This window comes from Oncorhynchus masou, unplaced genomic scaffold, assembly GCF_036934945.1.
Source record: "Oncorhynchus masou masou isolate Uvic2021 unplaced genomic scaffold, UVic_Omas_1.1 unplaced_scaffold_688, whole genome shotgun sequence".
In the NCBI taxonomy this organism is placed as follows: domain Eukaryota; kingdom Metazoa; phylum Chordata; class Actinopteri; order Salmoniformes; family Salmonidae; genus Oncorhynchus; species Oncorhynchus masou.
In genome coordinates this window covers 384,848-404,718 of record NW_027013332.1, presented here as the reverse complement: position 1 = coordinate 404,718, position 19,871 = coordinate 384,848, and the positions used below count along the sequence as shown (strand labels likewise).

The window sequence follows — 19,871 nt, the reverse complement described above, 5'->3', positions numbered from 1 at the left end:
AACAACAGTCAGATATCATGGTTAATACCAGTACCTACAGGGTTAAAAACAGTCAGATATCATGGTTAATACCAGTACCTACAGGGTTAACAACAGTCAGATATCATGGTTAATACCAGTACCTACAGGGTTAACAACAGTCAGATATCATGGTTAATACCAGTACCCACAGGGTTAACAACAGTCAGATATCATGGTTAATACCAGTACCTACAGGGTTAACAACAGTCAGATATCATGGTTAATACCAGTACCTACAGGGTTAATAACAGTCAGATATCATGGTTAATACCAGTGCCCCACAGGGTTAAAAAATGGTCAGATATCATGGTTAACACCAGTACCTACAGGGTTAACAACAGTCAGATATCATGGTTAATACCAGTACCTTACAGGGTAAACAGACAGATATCATGGTTAATACCAGTACCTACAGGGTTAACGACAGTCAGATATCATGGTTAATACCAGTACCTACAGGGTTAAAACAGTCAGATATCATGGTTAACACAAGTACCTGGGGTTAAAAACAGTCAGATATCATGGTTAATACCAGTACCTTCAGGGTTAACGACAGTCGATATCATGGTTAATACCAGTACCTACAGGGTTAACGACAGTCAGATATCATGGTTAATGTAATAGTACCCAAGGTTAACAACAGTCAGATATCATGGTTAATACCAGTACCTACAGGGTCAACAACAGTCGATATCGCGTTAATACCAGTACCTACAGGGTTAAAAATGGTCAGATATCATGGTTAACACCAGTACCTACAGGGTTAACAACAGTCAGATATCATGGTTAATACCAGTACCTACAGGGTAAACAGACAGATATCATGGTTAACACCAGTACCTACAGGGTTAAAAACGGTCAGATATCATGGTTAATACCAGTACCTTCAGGGTTAACGACAGTCAGATATCATGGTTAATACCAGTACCTACAGGGTTAACGACAGTCAGATATCATGGTTAATACCAGTACCCAAGGGGTTAACAACAGTCAGATATCATGGTTAATACCAGTACCTACAGGGTCAACAACAGTCAGATATCATGGTTAATACCAGTACCTACAGGGTTAACAACAGTCAGATATCATGGTTAATACCAGTACCTACAGGGTTAAAAACAGTCAGATATCATGGTTAATACCAGTACCTTCAGGGTTAAAAACAGTCATATCATGGTTAATACCAGTACCTACAGGGTTAACAACAGTCAGATATCATGGTTATAACCAGTACCTACAGGGTTAAAAACGGTCAGATATCATGGTTAATACCAGTATCTACAGTGTTAAAAACGGTCAGATATCATGGTTAATACCAGTACCTACAGGGTTAACGACAGTCAGATATCATGGTTAATACCAGTACCCAAGGGGTTAACAACAGTCAGATATCATGGTTAATACCAGTAGCTACAGGGTTAACAACAGTCAGATATCATGGTTAATACCAGTACCCACAGGGTTAACAACAGTCAGATATCATGGTTAATACCAGTACCTACAGGGTTAAAACAGTCAGATATCATGGTTAATACCAGTACCTTCAGGGTTAACAACAGTCAGATATCATGGTTATTACCAGTACCAACAGGGTTAAAAACAGTCAGATATCACAGTTAGAACATCACCATCCTAAATAATATACAGAAATGTGTCATAGTTAATCGTCTTGACTGGTATCATCAGTGACAGTAACCAGTATAGAAAAAGGTTGAATGGAGCCTTATTGACAGATTAGTTATCATCTCTCACCTTGTGGTCAGTGGGGGTTCCATCCACCCATTTCCAGGTCCCCTCAATAACAGAATCGGTCAGACCAATCCAGACTCTCCTCTTGAGGTTGAAGACAAATTGTTGTTATTGAAAAAGATAAATATACTGTACATATAATTGTATGTTTGATCTCATCTAACCCCCCACACACACCTGTTCCTTATCACTGTTTATGATCACCAGGTCTGCTCCTCTCTCCAGACAGTCCTCTCTGCTCTCCTTCCAGGTTTTAGTCTCAGTAGACAGGAAGTACCAAATGGATTCAAACTTCTGCCAGCCAGCAGGACAGTTTTGTTCTTGAAGATGAAAACATGAATTTCCTTCAACTTAAAACACTGGATATTTTATGAAAGAATGCAGACACACGATAAAGTGTGTGGGATTAATGACAATGTACTACTGTATGTTTACTCACTGAGATTGGTAAGCCTCCCATTAAGAAAAACTCTCTCAGTCTGTAGCTGGTCTCTCTCTTTAGTCAGGTTGTTGTTACTGGACTGTAGCTGGACTCTCTCTTTAGTCAGGTTGTTGTAGCTGGTCTGTAGCTGGACTCTCTCTTTAGTCAGGGTGTTGTAACTGGACTGTAGCTGGACTCTCTCTTTAATCAGGGTATTGTAACTGGACTGTAGCTGGACTCTCTCTTTAGTCAGGGTGTTGTAACTGGACTGTAGCTGGACTCTCTCTTTAGTCAGGGTATTGTAACTGGACTGTAGCTGGACTCTCTCTTTAGTCAGGGTATTGTAACTGGACTGTAGCTGGACTCTCTCTTTAGTCAGGGTATTGTAACTGGACTGTAGCTGGTCTCTCTCTTTAGTCAGGGTGTTGTAACTGGACTGTAGCTGGACTCTCTCTTTAGTCAGGGTGTTGTAACTGGACTGTAGCTGGACTCTCTCTTTAGTCAGGGTGTTGTAACTGGACTGTAGCTGGACTCTCTCTTTAGTCAGGGTATTGTAACTGGACTGTAGCTGACCTCTCTTTAGTCAGGTATTTTAACTGACTGTAGCTGGCCCTCTTTAGTCAGGGTGTTGTAACTGGACTGTAGCTGACTCTCTTTAGTCAGGTGTTGTAACTGGACTGTAGCTGGACTCTCTTAGTCAGGGTGCTGTAACTGGACTGTAGCTGGACTCTCTTAGTCAGGGTATTGTAACTGGACTGTAGCTGGACTCTTAGTCAGGTGTTGTAACTGACTGTAGCTGGACTCTCTCTTTAGTCAGGTGTTGTAACTGGACTGTAGCTGACTCTTTAGTCAGGGTGTTGTAACTGGACTGTAGCTGGACTCTCTCTTTAGTCAGGTTGTTGTAACTGGTCTGTAGCTGGTCTCTCTCTTTAGTCAGGCTGTTGTAACTGGACTGTAGCTGGACTCTCTCTTTAGTCAGGGTATTGTAACTGGACTGTAGCTGGTCTCTCTTTAGTCAGGTTGTTGTAACAGTCCTGTAGCTGTTCTCTGTTGAGTCGTGATGAAAAGCGACTCCATCTGTAAAAAGGAAAGTTAGTCAAACATGTAACTAAAACACCATTAATGAGAAAGTATAATTTTAGTTGGCTACTTAAGTCTCAGTAAAAACATACTAAACTTACAGTAGACAGACAGGCCTATGATCCCAGCCAGTAGGAGAACACACAGCAGCCCCAGACACACTGCAGCAACTCCAGAGGTCTCTTCCACCACTGAACATGTACTGAATCACAAATGATTAAAGATCTTTTGGTCATGTTTCATCCAGGATTGAGACAAATAAAGGTAGAGTTCTGGGGTTGTCACACCTATAATTTTGTGTGTGCTCATGTGTGTGTGTGTGTGTGTGTGTGTGTGTGTGTGTGTGCGTGTGTGTGTGTGTGTCTGTGTGGGTGTGTTCGTGCAATCTTACCAGATGCAACATCTCCATCTCTTGTACTGGGCTTGAAGGCTCTTATGTTTGGCATGTAATTGGCCATCAATGTCTGTGTTCTTCATTGCATCAGGCTCATCGTCTTCAAATCCATCTGAGTTTTCAAAGACTCCCTCTGACATCTTAACACACTGGTGGTCCAATACAGTAACTCCCACTTATCGCAACTCTAATATACGTCTGTATCTATGTGTTCGTTCTGGAATGTCCTGCATCTGTGTGACTAATTGTAGTGATACATGTTTTAAACTGTCAAATCAACACCACACTGGTCAACACGTGACTTGCACCTGCTCATCAGTATTAAACATGTGTTTCAACTGAAGTGATAATATAATACATGATATGACTCCCACCAGCCTTAGTTTGATAATATAATACATGATATGACTCCCACCAGCCTTAGTTTGATAATATAATACATGATATGATTCCCACCAGCCTTAGTTTGATAATATAATACATGATATGACTCCCACCAGCCTTCGTGTGATAATATAATACATGATATGACTCCCACCAGCCGTAGTTTGATATTATAATACATGATATGACTCCCACCAGCCTTTGTTTGATAATATAATACATGATATGACTCCCACCAGCCTTAGTGTGATAATATAGTACATGATATGACTCCCACCAGCCTTAGTTTGATAATATAATACATGATATGACTCCCACCAGCCTTAGTTTGATAATATAATACATGATATGACTCCCACCAGCCTTAGTGTGATAAAATAATACATGATATGACTCCCACCAGCCTTCGTGTGATAATATACTACATGATATGGTGATTTAATATACTAATACATGATATGACTCCCACCAGCCTTAGTTTGATAATATAATACATGATATGACTCCCACCAGCATTAGTTTGATAATATAATACACATGACTCCCACCAGCCTTAGTTTGATAATATAATACATGATATGACTCCCCCACCAGCCTTAGTTTGATAATATAATACATGATATGACTCCCACCAGTCTTAGTTTGATAATATAATACACATGACTCCCACCAGCATTAGTTTGTTAATATAATACATGATATGATTCCCACCATCCTTAGTTTGATAATATAATACACATGACTCCCACCAGCCTTAGTTTGATAATATAATACATGATATGACTCCCACCAGCATTAGTTTGATAATATAATACATGATATGACTCCCACCAGTCTTAGTTTGATAATATAATACATGACTCCCACCAGCATTAGTTTGATAATATAATACATGATATGACTCCCACCAGCCTTAGTTTGATAATATAATACATGATATGACTCCCACCAGCATTAGTATGATAATATAATACATGATATGACTCCCACCAGCATTAGTATGATAATATAATACATGATATGACTCCCACCAGCCTTAGTTTGATAATATATACACATGACTCCCATTAGTTTGATAATATAATACACATGACTCCCACCAGCATTAGTATGACTAATATAATACATGATATGACTCCCACCAGCATTAGTTTGATAATATAATACACATGACTCCCACCAGCATTAGTTTGATAATATAATACATGATATGACTCCCACCAGTCTTAGTTTGATAATATAATACACATGATATGACTCCCACCAGCCTTAGTCTTAGTTGATAATATAATACATGATATGACTCCCACCAGCCTTAGTTTGATAATATAATACATGATATGACTCCCACCAGCATTAGTTTGATAATATAATACATGATATGACTCCCACCAGCATTAGTATGATAATATAATACATGATATGACTCCCACCAGCCTTAGTTTGATAATATAATACACATGACTCCACCAAGAAATTAGTTTGATAATATAATACACATGACTCCCACCAGCCTTAGTTTGATAATATAATACATGATATGACTCCCACCAGCCTTAGTTTGATAATATAATACATGATATTAGTTTGACTCCATGACACCAGCATTAGTTTGATAATATAATACACATGACTCCCACCAGCATTAGTTTGATAATATAATACATGATATGACTCCCACCAGCCTTAGTTTGATAATATAATACATGATATGACTCCCACCAGCCTTAGTTTGATAATATAATACATGATATGACTCCCACCAGCCTTAGTGTGATAATATAATACATGATATGACTCCCACCAGCATTAGTTTCTTAATATAATACATGACTCCCACCAGCCTTAGTTTGATAATAAAATACACATGACTCCCACCAGCATCCGTTTGATAATATAATACACATGACTCCCACCAGCCTTAGTTTGATAATATAATACACATGACTACCACCAGCCTTAGTTTGATAATATAATACACATGACTCCCACCAGCATTAGTGTGATAATATAATACATGATGACTCCCACCAGCCTTAGTTTGATAATATAATACATGATATGGGGTCCTGTGTGGCTCACTAGAGCATGGCGCTTGCACGCCAGCGTCGTGGGTTCTAGGGGCCACCCATTTAGTGGCCCCATAAGTATAATGGGATATATATATGACTCCCACCAGCCTTAGTGACTCACATGACTCCCACCAGCATTAGTTTGATAATATAATACACATGACTCCCACCAGCCTTAGTTTGATAATATAATACACATGACTCCCACCAGCCTTAGTTTGATAATATAATACATGATATGACTCCCACCAGCCTTAGTTTGATAATATAATACACATGACTTCCACCAGCCTTAGTTTGATAATATAATACATGATGACTCCCACCAGCCTTAGTTTGATAATATAATACATGATATGACTCCCACCAGTCTTAGTTTGATAATATAATACATGATATGACTCCCACCAGCCTTAGTTTGATAATATAATACATGATATGACTCCCACCAGCCTTAGTTTGATAATATAATACATGATGACTCCCACCAGCCTTAGTTTGATAATATAATACATGATATGACTTCACCAGTCTTAGTTTGATAATATAATACAATTGACTCCCACCAGCCTTAGTTTGATAATATAATACATGATATGACTCCCACCAGCCTTAGTTTGATAATATAATACATGATACACTCTCTTTTCTCTAGTTTGAAGAGTTATTCAGAAGTGTGTGTATGTGTGTGTCTTTGTGTGTGTGTGTGTTGTGTGTGTGGATGCTTGTGGATGCTTGTGTGCTCGTGTAAGTGCCTCAGATCTAACCTCTGTTGTTTTTTCAGGTCACTCTATTTTATTAATCCAATCACATCCAATCAGGAAGCTGGTACTCCTGCTGGGGCATTGTTTCTGTAAGGGATTACTTCCATTGACGGAGAGGCGGACCAAGCGCAGCGTGGTTATTTTGAATCATGTTTTAATAAATCACTTCACATGAACAAACTAACAAAACAAGAAACGTGAAAACCCAAAACAGTCCTATCTGATGCAAACACAGAGACAAGAATAATCACCCACCAACACACAGTGAAACCCAGGCGACTTAAGTATGATTCTCAATCAGAGACAACTAATGACACCTGCCTCTGATTGAGAACCATACTAGGCCGAAACATAGAAATACCCAAATCATAGAAAAATGAACATAGACTGCCCACCCCAACTCCGCCCAACTCACGCACTGACCATGTTCCTAATGAAAACTATTAATACAAGTATTTTACAGAGTAAAGTCCCACTGGGCAGAAACGTCAATACAATGTTAAGTGCACATTGGTTCAGCGTATTTTATTGAAATGAAATGGGGTTAAAGTTGATTTTGTGGGTCTTCTAAAAACCCCACCATTGATTATGTTGTTACTAATTTGCTTTCGTGCCATCGTACTTTTGCTCACTGTATAGCTGAGTATTGAGGCCTCTGTCTGTGTCTGGCTCTCTGCCAAAACCCGCCGCTCAGCATCTGTGAGGAAAGGTGAGAAAAGGGACTGTGGGTGATAGCGAGACAGAGAGAGACAGTGTCTGTTTTTCTAAAAACAAGGGGCAGATTTGCATACTGCTGAGACAGGTTCTGAGAAACCTTGTGTTAAGAATAACTTTAGCTGCACATGCAGGTTTTGACATAGGAGATCGCACCCATAAGGTCTGATCTCGGGTATAAAAGATGCCGTCTTTCTTTTGTTCGGGGCAGAACTCAGGAGACATCAGTTGCATGTCTGATGTTTGATCTTTGACTTCTGTCTACGGCTGTATTCTAATTAAAATATCTCTATTTTATATATGCACATTTTAAGTATTCCTTATCTGTTATGTAAATAACGGAGCCCAAAAAAGTGTAACCAACACAACCATTAACATAATAACTATGGGAAATAATAGAGAAAGGGGAGAGAGACTCTCTCTCTCTCTCTCTCTCTCTCTCTCTCTCCTTTCTCACCTCTCACCTCCCTCTCTCTGTCTCTCTCTCTCTCTCTCTTCCTCACCTCTCACCTCCCTCTCTCTGTCTCTCTCTCTCTCTTTCTCACCTCTCACCTCCCTCTCTCTCTCAACTCTCTCTCTCTTCTCTATCACCTCCCTGCCTCCTCCCTATCACCTCTTCCTCTCTGCTGTTTATGATCACCAGGATTGCTTCTCTCTTCAGACAGGTTTTCTTCCTAGTGAGTGGAAGTACAAACTGTAGTCAAGGTTTCCCCATCCCTTTTGAAAATGCTGCTCAGTTGTAGAGCAAAAGGTGTACACATCGAGAAACATAGCCAGTATCTTCATACTCATTGATATATAATATAACCCATTGATATATATTTACTGTTTATTTTACTTATAATTTATCACAGATTATATCTCACAAAAATCTTTGCCTGAATATGGCCTTTCTCTTGAGTCAGGATGTTGTAGCTGGTCTGTAACTGGTCCCTCTCTAGTCAGGTTGTTGTATCTGTTCTTTAACTGGTCTCTCTCTTTAGTCATGTTGTTGTATCTGGTCTGTAGCTGGTCTCTCTCTTCAGTCAGGTTGTTGTTTCTGGTCTGTAACTGGTCTCTCTCTTATGTCAGGTTGTTGTATTTGGTCTGTAACTGGTCTCTCTTCAGTCAGGTTGTTGTATCTGGTCTGTAGCTGGTCTCTTTCTGCAGTTGTGTTAGTATTATAAAGGAAAAACTCTGGTTGTTCCTTTTATCCTCAGAATCTGTGATGTCTCTGTTATCTACAAAGCATAAACACATAGTTATTAGGTAAAACACCTGGTAAATAGGCTTAGTAACCAGCACTTCTTACAACTAGGTGATAATCAATGAACTTGGACACAAACTCACAGTAGACAGACAGGCCTATGATCCCAGCCAGTAGAAGACGCAGCAGCCCCAGAAATACTGCAGCAACTAGAAAGGGTCTCTTCCTGAGGCGTTTACGTTGTTTGTGTTTGTGTTTGTGTGTGTGTGTGTGTGTACCTGAGTGCTTGTCTCCTGGTCCATTATTAGGAGCAGTGTCTGACTCTTGGTGCTGGTCTCACCGTCTCTCAGGGTGTCTGCACTGACGTAGATATCCACAATCCTCTCCTCCATCTCACCTCTGTCAAACTTGACCTTCTTGTTCCCATCTGGTTCAGCATAGATGACGTTTGACATCTTTAACAATGCCTGGGTCTTTCTTTCTATGTAGGTCTACTATACATTAAGTCTCTGCTTCTAGAATTAATGTGGTGGTCTTCCCAACATGGGCCACCAGGAGGCGTCAGTCTCACGTCAACTGCAAGCCCTCTATACGTTAAGTCTCTGCTTCTTGTGATATCTCTGTCTCTGAGTCATCTGTGTGTCTCTGTCTGTGTGACTGCAGTCGGTGTTAACTCTAGGGAATTATCAACAAAATGACACGGGTAGTTGTGGCTATGCTAATACAAAAATAGAACAAGTTTGCATACTAGTGTGCGTACTTGTGTGTATACTTGTGTCCGTGCGTGTGTATGTGTCTGTGCATATGTATGTGTATGTGTGTGTGTGTGTGTGTGAGAGAGATTGTTACAGTGGTTATTGTTAAACCATTTTCTGCAGAACAATATAAATCATTCCATGTCTCTACATGGTCATCTTGTCCAGAGTATATCTCAACACAGTCCTCCTGCCCAGGAATGGTACTTGCTATTTGTGATGATGGACAGGACACTGTCATACCAGGAAGATATAGATCATAGAGGGGAAGTGGAGAACAAGACTAGCTGTTAACATATATTAAATATCATATGTAACAGCCCCAAGATAATTCAGGAGTTTCCAGAACTCCTCCTTCCTTTCACCTTTCTGCTGATTTGGACCCTCTGTTTACTCCCAAATATACATCAACATGTTCAGGAGGACCAGGACTACAAACATGGGTCATTATAATGTCCAGACAATAGATGTGACACTACAAAATGCTCCAAGTGGATATTGAGGGTGGGGCATGCTTAACCAGTGAGGATCAACCTGATTGGTTGAAGAGTTTTTGAGTGATAGCTGGTTGAACCACTGAAAATATCCACTTCCCTTCGCTCTTTGGGACCCATTTCGGGGAACAACAATCAAATATGAGCATTTGATATTGTGCTTGACAACAGACTGACTGTCAAAGATTTTTATTTAACATCCTTTGATATCTCTACTACACTCATTGATTGGTGATACAGTCACCTCCTATACAGTGTATGTAATGGTGGTTTGGTACTGTTGAGAATGTCATCACCAGGCCTAAATTGGAGCATGTAAATATCTGCAGAATATATTTGAATTGGAAGTTATGTGAATGCACAAAGTCAATAGTACTGAACTCATGTTGAACCTGTTGATGTGAAACATAACTACTGGTACACAGGAAGTTACAAACAGGAAATAAGTAGGACATTTATTAATATGATACTACAAACAAATACAACAATAGGTGTTTGTGTGTGTGTGTGTGTGTGTGTGTTTGTGTGTGTTTGTGTACGTGCATGCAGGTGTGCGTGCTTGTGTGTGAATGAGGGTGTGATGGTGTGTGTGAGAGAGAATGAAGGAGAAAGTTGAGTGTACTGTAGGCTACTGTATGTGTTACAGTAGGTTGTCATGGTGATGTTAAAGCATTTTCTCACAAACCCAGGTGAGTCTGCTGCGACATGATATGTCATTCCATGACTTTCGAGAACTCTGTTCTTTATGTATCTGAACACAGTCCTCCTCACCATATTCTGTTTTTGCCACCACCATTATCAGGCTGATGTGGAGACCAGTACCTACAGGGTGAACAACAGTCAGATATCATGGTTAATACCAGTACCTACAGGGTTAAAAACAGTCAGATATCATGGTTAATACCAGTACCTACAGGGTGAACAACAGTCAGATATCATCAGATATCATGGTTAATACCAGTACCTACAGGGCTAACAACAGACAGATATCATGGTAAATACCAGTACCTACAGGGTTAAACACAGTCAGATATCATGGTTAATACCAGTACCTACATAGTTAACAACATTCAGATATCATGGATAATACCAGTACCTACAGGGTTAACAACAGTCAGATATCATGGTTAATACCAGTACCTACAGGGTTAACAACAGTCAGATATTATGGTTAATACCAGTACCTACAGGGTTAACAACAGTCAGATATCATGGTTAATACCAGTACCTACAGGGTAAACAGACAGATATCATGGTTAGAACATCACAATCCTAAATAATGCACAGAAATGTTTCAGTTTAAATTCAACTTTGTTGACTGCTGCCATTAATGACAATAACCTGTATAGATAAAGGTTGAATGAACTGAAAATTGGCCCCTTATTGTCAGAGTAGTTATCATCTCTCACTCTGTGGTCAGTGTTGGTCTATCAGTTGAGTGGAGAACCTGATGAACAACACAGAGAATAGAGTGGTCAGTGTTATTAGAGCAGTAGTGTATTACCTGGAGAGATTATAGCAGTAGTGTATTACCTAGTGTTATTAGAGCTCCTTGGGGTGGTCAGTGTTATTATAGCAGTAGTGTATTACCTTGGGGTGGTCAGTGTTATTATTAGTATATTACCTTGGGGTGGTCAGTGTTATTAGAGCAGTAGTATATTACCTTGGGGTGGTCAGTGTTATTATAGCAGTAGTATATTAACTTGGGTTGGACAGTGTTATTATAGCAGTAGTATATCACCTTGGGTTGGTCAGTGTTATTAGAGCAGTAGTAAATTACCTTGGGTTGGTCAGTGTTATTAGAGCAGTAGTATATTACCTTGGTTGGTCAGTGTTATTAGAGCAGTAGTAAATTACCTTGGGTTGGTCAGTGTTATTAGAGTAGTAGTATTACCTTGGGTTGGTCAGTGTTATTAGAGCAGTAGTATATTACCTTGGGTTGGTCAGTGTTATTAGAGCAGTAAATTACCTTGGGTTGGTCAGTGTTATTATAGCAGTAGTATATTACCTTGGGGTGTGTTATTAGAGCAGTAGTTATTACCTTGGGTTGGTCAGTGTTATTAGAGCAGTAGTATATTACCTTGGGGTGGTCAGTGTTATTAGAGCAGTAGTATATTACCTTGGGGTGGTCAGTGTTATTAGAGCAGTAGTTGGTCATTTATTATAGCAGTAGTATATTACCTTGGGTTGGTCCCAGTGTTATTAGAGCAGTAGTAAATTACCTTGGGTTGGTCAGTGTTATTAGAGTAGTAGTATATTACCTTGGGTTGGTCAGTGTTATTAGAGCAGTAGTATATTACCAGTAGTATAATACCTTGGGTTGGTCAGTGTTATTAGAGCAGTAGTATATTACCTTGGGGTGGTCAGTGTTATTAGAGCAGTAGTATATTACCTTGGGTTAGTCAGTATTATAGTAGTACCTTGGGTTGGTCAGTGTTATTAGAGCAGTAGTATATTACCTTGGGGTGGTCAGTGTTATTAGAGCAGTAGTATATTGCCTTGGGTTAGTCAGTGTTATTATAGTAGTAGTATATTACCTTGGGTTGGTCAGTGTTATTAGAGCAGTAGTATATTACCTTGAGGTGGTCAGTCTTATTACAGCAATAGTATATTACCTTGGGTTGGTCAGTGGGGTGCTGTCCACCCATTTCCAGGTCCCCTCAGTAACAGAGTCAGTCAGACCAATCCAGACTCCCTTGTTGAGGTTGAAGAGAAACTCCTGTTGTTGAGAAGGATAAATATTTATGCGTATATGTTTGATCATATTTAACACCTGCACACCCAGAGCTTCTCCCCCCCTCCCCCCACTCACTCACTCACTCACCTGTTCCTTATCACTGTTTATGATCACCAGGTCTGCTCCTCTCTCCAGACAGTCCTCTCTGCTCCCCTTCCAGGTTTTAGTCTCAGTAGACAGGAAGTACCAACTGGATTCAAACTTCTGCCAGCATTCAGGACAGGTTTGTCCTACAAGATGAAATCATGAATTTCCTTCATCTTTTCACACTGGATAAAATAATACAGACACACGATAAAGTGTGTGCGATTAATGAAAATGTAATACTGTAGGTTTACTCACTGAGATTGGAAAGCCTCTCGCTAAGAAAAACTTTCTCAGTCTGTAGCTGGTCTCTCTCTTTAGTCAGGTTGTTGTAACGGGTCTGTAGCTGGTCTCTCTCTTTAGTCAGAAGGCTGTTGCTGTCCTGTAGCTGGTCTATCTCTGTTGAGTCGTGATGATCAATGACTCCATCTGTAAAAGGGAAAAGTTCATCAAACATGTAACTAAAACACCATTAAAGAGTAAGTATAATTTAGTAGGCTACTTAAGTCTCAGTAAAAACATACTAAACTTACAGTAGACAGACAGGCCTATGATCCCAGCCAGTAGGAGAACACACAGCAGCCCCAGACACACTGCAGCAACTCCAGAGGGTCTCTTCCACCACTGAACATGTACTGAATCACAAATTATTAAAGATCTTTGGTTATGTGTTTTACTGTATCATCCAGGATTGAGACAAATAAAGCTATTGCACTACAGGGAAATCTCACCTGTTTAATGTGTGTTTTTTATGTGTTTTCCCCGCCTTATTTGTAACTTATTTTGTACATACTGTTTCTGCAACCATATCTTATGGCAAAGAAGAACTTCTCGATATCAGGACAGCGATCACTCACCTCGGCTTAGACAATGATTTTTTTTTCGCACAAGACATTCTCCAAACACCCCAAGACCGTCATCCCCGTTATTTGCAAGAGGAAGCAACGCAGGTACGGAGGGCAAAGAGCCGGATGCCTGGTCAGGACACGGCGAAGGCGACTGGGAAAGCTGCCGCTACCGTCAATACTACTCGCCAACGTGCAATCATTGGACAATAAATTATACGAGGTATTATCACAAATATCCTACCAACGGGACATCAGAAACTGTAATATCCTATGTTTCACGGAATCGTGGCTGAATGACGACATGGATATTCAGCTAACGGGATACACGCTGCACCGGCAGGATAGAACAGCACACTCCGGTATGACGAGGGGGATGGGGGACGGTCTGTGCATGTTTGTAAACAACAGCTGGTGTACGAAATCTAAGGAAGTCTCTAGATTTTGCTCGCCTGAAGTAGAGTATATTGTGATAAATTGCAGGCCACACTACTTGCCTAGAGTGTTTTCAGCTATACTTTTCATGGCTGTTTATTTACCACCACAGACAGATGCTGACATTAAGACACCACTTAGTCAGCTGTATTAAGGAAATAAGCATCAAACCACTCACCAAGAGGCGGCGCTCCTAGTGGCTGGAGACTTTAATGCAGGGAAACTTAAATCAGTTCTACCAAATTTCTATCAACATGTTAAATGTGCAACCAGAGGGAAAACATTCTAGATCACCTGTACTCCCCACACAGAGACGCATACAAAGCTCTCCTCGCCCTCCATTTGGTAAATGGAACATGTTCCGGATTCTTCCGATAGCATTGAGAAGTACACCACATCAGTCACTGGCTTTATCAATAAGTGCATCTGAGCGTCCTCCCCCACAGTGACTGGGTGCGTACAGTCACCAACCAGAAGCCATGGATTACAGGCAACATTCAACTAAAGCTTCTGCTTTCAAGGCACGGGACTCTAACTGGGAAGCTTACAAGAAATCCTGCTATGCCCTGCAAAGAACCATCAAACAGGTAAAGCGCAAATGCAGGAGCTAAGATTGAATCATACTACACCAGCTCCGACGCTCGTCTTATGTGGCAGGGCTTGAAACTATTACAGACTACAAAGGGAAGCACAGCTGCGAGCTGCCCAGTGACACAAGCCTACCAGATGAGCTAAATCAGTTCTATGATCGCGTCGAGGCAAGCAACACTGAGGCATGCAACATCAGCTGTTCCGGACGACTGTGTGATCACACTCTCTGTTGCTGACGTAAGTAAGACTTTAAACAGGTCAACATGACAAGGCTGTGGGGCAAGATGAATTACCAGGAGCACCGGGCATGTGCCGTAGCACTCCCATTCTCATGAAGTGCTTTGAAAGGTTGTAGTGGCTCACATCAACACCATTATCTCAGAAACCCTAGACCCACTCCAATTTCCAATTTGCATACCGCCCAAACAGATCCACAGATGATACAATCTCTATTGCACTCCACACTGCCTTTCCCACCTGGACAAAAGATATACTTATGTGAAATATTCATTGACACAGCTCAGCGTTCTACACCATCACTAAAAGCTCATCACTAAGCTAAGGATCCTGGGATTAAACACCTCCCTCTTCAACTGGATCCTGGACTTCCTGACTGGTGAGGGTAGGTAGCAACATCTGCCACGCTGGTCCTCAACACTGGAGCGCCACAGTGGTGGGTGCTCAGTCACCTCCTGTATTCCCTGTTCACCCACAACTGCATTGCAAAGCACGACTCAAACACCATCATTAAGTTTGCAGACGACACAACAGTGGTAGCCTGATCACAGACAACCGAGACAGCCTATAGGGACCTCAGAGACCTGCCGTCCAGAATAACAACCTATCCCTCAATGTTGCCAAGACTAAGAAGATGATTGTGGACTACAGGAAAAGGAGCACCGAGCACCCCCCATTCTCATCAACGTGGCTGTAGTGTAACAACAAACTAGAATGGTACAAACACACATAACAGTCTAGGACACGACAAAGCCCTATTCCCCCTCAGAAAGTTTTTGGCATGGGTCCTCAGATCCTCAAAGACTGCAGCTGCAACATCGAGAGCATCCTGACTGGTTGCATCACTGCCTGGTACGGCAATTACTCGAACTCTGATGCCTCTGCCTCTGACTGCAACAGCCCAGTACATCACTGGAGCTAGCTACCTGCCATCCAGGACCTCTACCTGCCATCCAGAACCTCTACACCAGGCGGTGTCAGAGGAAGGTCACTTACCGCATCAAGTATATACCGGAGTACCTCAATTGGGCCGACCAACAAGTGCTCCAGCACATTGGCTAACCGGGCTATCTGTGTTGTGTCCCTCCACCCACCACATGCTAACCCCTCTTTTACGCTACTGCTACTCTCTGTTCATCATATATGCATAGTCAATTTAACCATATCTACATGTACATACTACCTCAACCAGCCTGACTATCCGGTGTCTGTATGTAGCCTCTACTTTTATAGCATTGCTACTGTATATAGCCTGTCTTTTTACTGTTGTTTTATTTCTTTACTTACCTATTGTTCACCTAACACCTTTTTTGCACGATTGGTTAGAGCCTGTAAGTAAGCATTTCACTGTAAGGTCTACACCTGTTGTATTCGGCGCACGTGACAAATGAACTTTGATTTGATTTATGTAAAGTGTGTGTGTGTGTGTGTGTGTTGTTCTTGCAATCTTACCTGAAGCAACAACTCCATCTCTTGTACTGGACTTGAAGGCTCTTACGTTGGCATATAATTGGCCATCAATGTCTGTGTTCTTCATTACATCAAGCTCATCGTCTTCAAATCCATCTGAGTTTTGATAGACTCCCTCTGACATTCTAACACACTTGTGATCAAGTACAGTAACTTCTACTTCTTACATCTGCTCTAATATGCGTCTGTAGCTGTGTCTTCTCCATGCAATGTCCTGTCTCTGTGTGAATTATAGAAGTGAAACTCTTTATCAGTAAAACACAGTCAGCCACCACGTGACTCCCACCAGTATTAGTTCGATAATATAATACATGATATGACTCCCACCAGTATCAGTTCGATAATATAATACATGATATGACTCCCACCAGTATTAGTTGACGATAATATAATACATGATATGACTCCCACCAGCCTTAGTTCGATAATATAATACATGATATGACTCCCACCAGCCTTAGTTTGATAATATACTACATGATATGACTCCCACCAGCCTTAGTGTGATAATACACTACATGATATGACTCCCACCAGCCTTAGTTTGATAATATAATACATGATATGACTCCCACCAGCCTTAGTTTGATAATATAATACATGATATGACTCCCACCAGCCTTAGTGTGAATAATATACTACATGATATGACTCCCACCAGTCTTAGTGTGATAATATACTACATGATATGACTCCCACCAGCCTTAGTTTAATAATATAACTCCCACCAGCCTTAGTGATATGACTCCCACCAGTTTTAGTTTGATAATATAACTACATGATATGACTCCCACCAGCCATAGTTTGATAATATACTACATGATATGACTCCCACCAGCCTTAGTTTGATAATATAATACATGATATGACTCCGACCAGCCTTAGTTTGATAATATACTACATGATATGACTCCCACCAGTTTTAGTTTGATAATATACTACATTATATGACTCCCACCAGACTTAGTTTGAATAATATACTACCAGCCTTAGTTTGATATATACTACATGATATGACTCCCACCAGCCTTAGTTTGATAATATACTACATGGACTCCCATTAGTTTGATCCCACCAGCCTTAGTTTGATAATAAATACATGATATGACTCCCACCAGCCTTAGTTTGATAATATAACATGATATGACATGTTTGATCATATGACTCCCACCAGCCTTAGCTTGATAATATAACCACAGTTTGATAATATAATACATGATATAACTCCCACCATATTTAGTTTGATAATATACTACATGATATGACTCCCACCAGCCTTAGTTTGATAATATGATGCATCCTGATATGACTCCCACCAGTCTTAGTTTGATAATACAATACATGATATGACTCCCACCAGCCTTATTTTGATAATATGATGCGTGATATGACTCCCACAAGTCTTAGTTTGATAATACAATACATGATATGACTCCCACCAGCCTTAGTTTGATAATATAATACATGATGATATGACTCCCACCCGTCTTAGTTTGATAATATAATACATGATGACTCCCACCAGTCTTAGTTTGATAATAAACTACATATGACTCCCTGCAGCCTTAGTTTGATAATACACCACATGACATGACTCCCACCTGTTTAGTTTGATAATAAACTACATGATTTGACTCCCACCAGCCTTTGTTTGAAAATATAATACATGATATTACTCCCACCTGCCTTAGTTTGATAATATACTACTTGGAATGACTCCCACCACCATTAGTGTGATAATATAGTACATGATATGACTCCCACCAGCCTTAGTTTTATAATAAACTACATGATTTGACTCCCACCAGCCTTTGTTTGACAATATAATACATGATATGACTCCCACCTGCCTTAGTTTGATAATATAATTATATGACTCCCACCAGTCTTAGTTTGATGACCTACTACATGATATGACTCCCACCAGTCTTTGTTTGATAATGTAATACATTATATGACTCCCACCAGTCTTAGTTTGATAATATAGTACATGATATGACTCCCACCACCCTTAGTGTGATAATATAATACATGATATGACTGATCTCTCTTCAGTCAGGTTGTTAAAACTGGTCTGTAGCTGGTCTCTCTTTGGTCAGGTGGTCTTAGCTAGTCTGTAGCTGGTCTCTCTTTGGTCAGGTGGTCTTAGCTAGTCTGTAGCTGGTCTCTCTCTCTCTTCAGTATGGGTGTTGTAACTGTTATGTTGCTGGCCATTCTGCAGATGTGTTGAGGTGCTGGTCTCACCGTTTCTCAGGGTCTCTGCACTGATGTAGATATCCACAATCCTCTCTTCCATTGCACCTCTGTCATATCTGGCTTGGTGTAGATGGACTCAGACATTTTCAACAATGTTTTCTGACTATAGCTACAGTGTCTTAAAGCAGTTCAAAACAGGCAGAGGTCGATAATCCAGAGTAGTGGGGCAAGGGTACAGGACGGCAGGCAGGCTCAGGGTCAGGTCAGGCAGAGGGAGGTAAACCAGAGTAGTGGGGCAAGGGTATAGGACGGCAGGCAGGCTCAGGGTCAGGTCAGGCAGAGGTCGATAATCCAGAGTAGTGGGGCAAGGGTACAGGACGGCAGGCAGGCTCAGGGTCAGGCAGGCAGGGAGGTAACCCAGAGTAGGGGCAAAGGCACAGGACGGCAGGCAGACTCAGGGTCAGGGCTGGCAGAGTGGTCAGGCAGACGGGCTCAGTGTCAGGGCAGGAAGGGTCAAAACCAGGAGGGCGAGAAAAATAGAGACTGAGGAGCTGAGACAAAATGCTGATTGACTTGACAAACTGGCAACAGATAAACAGAGAGCACAGGTATAAGTACCCAGGGGATAATGGGAAAGATGAACGACACCTGGAGAGGGGTGGAGACAAGCTCATGGACAGGTGAAACAAATCAGGACGTGACAGTCAAAAGCTGACTGCTTTTGACCCTGTTGTAGGTGGGGATTTGTGGAACAGAAACATGTCATAGCTGGCTGGTTATACAGTAACATGTCCTGGCTGGTTATACAGCTGGTTTATACAGTAACATGTCCTGGCTGGTTATACAGTAACATGTCCTGGCTGGTTATACAGTAACATGTCCTGGCTGGTTATGTTGGGACACCTTCTTTCCACCTTTTTCCTGATTCCTGAGCTGGTTTCCAGGTCTTCCTGGCTAAGTTCCACAGTAACATACCTGTGAAGCAACACAAACATATGCACAGACACAGTAACATGTCCTGGCTGATAACATACCACAATCCTCTCCTACATTCTCTCAGGAACTAATGATGTCCCATAATACATGCAAATGTCAAATACATACACCAGACACACACCCTGTTATATGATCTCTTACTACTCTGTATCACTGATTAACATATTGGATGTATCTTAATAATGTCTCTGGATGATTTAAATAACTAGAATTAGAAATCTGTCAAATACGTCGAGCGTTTGGGGC

At 40.9% G+C, this 19,871-nt stretch overlaps 1 protein-coding gene and 1 pseudogene across 2 annotated transcripts; both read right to left on the bottom strand.

The window, feature by feature from the left end:
• Nucleotides 1-1,755: 1,755 nt before the first annotated feature.
• Nucleotides 1,756-3,805, bottom strand: LOC135536963 (C-type lectin domain family 4 member M-like; annotated as a pseudogene).
• Nucleotides 3,806-10,631: 6,826 nt separating this feature from the next.
• Nucleotides 10,632-16,642, bottom strand: LOC135536953 (C-type lectin domain family 6 member A-like). 2 transcript variants are annotated; one of them, XM_064963171.1, is made up of 6 exons: nucleotides 16,416-16,642; nucleotides 13,389-13,490; nucleotides 13,114-13,284; nucleotides 12,859-13,001; nucleotides 12,650-12,753; nucleotides 10,632-10,856 (listed from the first exon to the last, which is right to left on the bottom strand). In XM_064963171.1, exons 1-6 carry the CDS (start codon nucleotides 16,555-16,557, stop codon nucleotides 10,802-10,804), a joined length of 717 nt encoding a protein of 238 aa, XP_064819243.1. In that variant the 5' UTR covers nucleotides 16,558-16,642; the 3' UTR covers nucleotides 10,632-10,801. The 2 variants fall into 2 exon arrangements, with proteins under 2 accessions (XP_064819243.1, XP_064819244.1); XM_064963172.1 differs by lacking the exon at nucleotides 13,389-13,490.
• Between the last annotated feature and the right edge of the window lie 3,229 nt (nucleotides 16,643-19,871).

Bases quoted from the DNA above. Each gene is read 5' to 3' on its own strand.
- LOC135536953 (XM_064963171.1), bottom strand. From the start codon at position 16,557: ATGTCAGAGGGAGTCTATCAAAACTCAGATGGATTTGAAGACGATGAG. The intron at 13,002-13,113 runs GTGAGTAAACCT...TTCATCTTGTAG, and splicing joins CGAGAGGCTTTCCAATCTCA to GACAAACCTGTCCTGAATGC. The intron at 12,754-12,858 runs GTGAGTGAGTGA...TCTCAACAACAG, and splicing joins TAAACAGTGATAAGGAACAG to GAGTTTCTCTTCAACCTCAA.